Raw genomic sequence first — 2,711 nt, forward strand, 5'->3', positions numbered from 1 at the left:
CTTCCAGCTGCTCCTTCAGTTCCTTCAATTTAATAAACGCCATTCGATATGGAGACATAGATATTGGTGCTTATCCTGGTAGGAGATCGATATCAAAATCCACTTCTCACCAAGGTGGTAGTCCTGGTATATCTTGAAAAACTTCAGGATATTCCTGCACAACCGGAATCAAATCAACTGTCGTTTCTTGTTTCTCACCACCAATCAACGTCATGACACGATCGATCTTTTCATTCTTCTTCTTTCCTTAAATCATAAGTGGTTCTCTTCCTGGCGCTGTGAAGGTGTCTTCACATAACAATCTAACGTCGCATGATTTCGAGTGAGACAATCCATTCCAAGAATAACATCGTACTCCGCAATACTCATTTCTACTAAATTAACTAATATAGGAGTATCGCCTATCATAAGGGGAATAGATTTACATACTTTGTCAATTGACTTGCCGATGGAGGATTCTATCAAAATTTGCTTATCGAGGATTTCTGATTTCAATCTTAACTGAGATACTAATGATGATAAAATAAAAGATAAAGTAGCCCCGGAATCAAATAACATAAAAATTGGAATACCATGCGTTTCGATCATACTTCAGTAATATTATTATTTTCTTCTAGATTCTCCTTGGATGAGATGGAATAAACCCGTGCACATGGTGGTTGTTGCCTGCTAGGATGATTCCCTTGGCCTTAAGGAACCGATGGGGATGGTCGATTTTGTTGATTTTGCTACGATCGGGGTGGTTGGTTATGTGATGCTTGCGATGTTTGACCTGTTTGTTGAGATGATACTGGAAGTTGCAATCGTGGTGGTATCTGTTGAAGAGGCATTATACCCATATCTCTCATCTTAGTTCTGCAGACCTGAGCCATGTGACCATACTTACCACAGTACGCACAATTTCCTAAAAAATATTATTCTTGGGCTCTCGGTGTTGATGACTGAATTTCTATTCTGGGTTTCTTCTCTAGCGGTTGGTGTTGGGTAGATGTCGGCCTATTTCATTGTCCTGTTTCTTTTATCTGCACACGAGATTTGAGAAATCGCTCTGTATCTTGTTCTACTCGTAAGGCTTTATTGACTACTTTTGAGTATTTCTTCACATCCACGCAACAAAATTTCGTTATGATATTATGTCTTAACCCTTCTTTAAATTTTGTAATATTATAATCTTCATCTTTCATTAACTTTGGCACATAACTTACTAATTCAACAAATTTTGCTTCATACTGGGCTACCGTCATGGAACCTTGTTCTATCTTTGAAAATTCCGCCATCTTTTGGATGTAGTACGCTTTAGAAAAATGTTTCTCATGGAACTTTTCTTGAAATTTATTCCAGGTCCACATGTAATCAGCTAGAACCATTCTCTTTATAGCTCTCCACCATACATCGGCTTTGCCCTGAAGAATAAAGGACTCCAGTCTAACTTTCTGATCATCTGGCCAGTTCATTGCTTCTAGTATTTTCTCAATCTGCTTCAACCAATCTTCTGCTATTGATGGGTTAGATGCACCCTTGGATACTGGTAGTCGTAACTTTGTAAACCTTTCAAGCAAATCTACCTCACGAGGCTGATTAAACTTTAGTGAAGATATATTCTGGGGATGTTGAGGTGTCTGATTCAAGGTGGCTAACATGTCCCACTGAACGATGAACTGTTCCTGTTGTTGTTTTAGCATTCCCGCCATTTATGCTACCAACCCAAAGGCAGCGTCCCATGGCTGAACATTTGTTCCTGTGAAATTAGCTCAAATAGTGGTTGGGGATAATGGAAGTTGTGTGCTAGGTCCAACATTTGCCATGTTAACTGGAGGAGGAGGCGGTGGAGGAGCTTGCCCTGCTTCATTGACTTCATTCTCGTTTTGCTCATTAGGAGCTGTTCCAGATTCTTTGGGAATAAGAGGATTTGGTAAAGGAGTATCTGGGAGAGGTGCGCTTACGGATGGTATTAAATCACGAATACTACATGCTTTCTTAGGGGGCATAACTCCTATAAGATGGATTATTAATAATTTAGTGGACTTTATAAATTCTCTAATTCATATTCAATATTATTAAAATACCTTAGCGTCAATAACAAAGAAAATTCTGCAAGTCATTAAGTTAGTAGTGCTACATTATGGATAGACCAGTTCACTATCAGTTGCTATTATTCCAATTGTTGGTTTATATAGTTAAAATTTTCAAATATATCTCAAAATTTTTTTTACAAGTTTTTAAATGAGTATACAACCTTTTCACAAAATTTCAGCTCAATTAGGTAGCCACAGAATTTTCAAAAATTACTGCAATCAGACCTATTCGGATTTAGATAATTTTTAACCAGTCTGCACTAATTCCCAGAATCAGTACAGTATCTGTCAGATTTGAATTATATAATTACTTTTTATTAAATTTTAACTTCTATATCTACAATTAGGCTTTTAAATCACCTTAATCGGAGTTATATTTATTTAGATATATTTTTTTAAAGGTAAGCGATTGCTGCTATCTATTGCTGTCCGGTAATACATCACAACTTAAATTACTTTAAAAAATTTTCAAAGGTTCAGATTTACACCTCCAAGGAATATGATTATATAAATAAGTTCAATTTTCACTTCAGATAATAATAAATGAATTATATATATATATATATATATATATATATATATATAAACATCGTAAGTATAAGTTTCTAGTTCTATGGTCCTACACATTATGCATGT

The 2,711-nt window shown here is 35.9% G+C and overlaps 1 protein-coding gene across 1 annotated transcript; it reads right to left on the reverse strand.

Annotated features, from left to right (window-relative positions):
* Positions 1-1,001: 1,001 nt before the first annotated feature.
* Positions 1,002-1,691, reverse strand: LOC131254322 (uncharacterized). Its single transcript, XM_058255312.1, has one exon. It carries the CDS (start codon positions 1,689-1,691, stop codon positions 1,002-1,004), a length of 690 nt encoding a protein of 229 aa, XP_058111295.1.
* Between the last annotated feature and the right edge of the window lie 1,020 nt (positions 1,692-2,711).

The sequence above is a fragment of the Magnolia sinica genome, chromosome 8 (assembly GCF_029962835.1).
Source record: "Magnolia sinica isolate HGM2019 chromosome 8, MsV1, whole genome shotgun sequence".
Taxonomy (NCBI): Eukaryota; Viridiplantae; Streptophyta; class Magnoliopsida; order Magnoliales; family Magnoliaceae; genus Magnolia; species Magnolia sinica.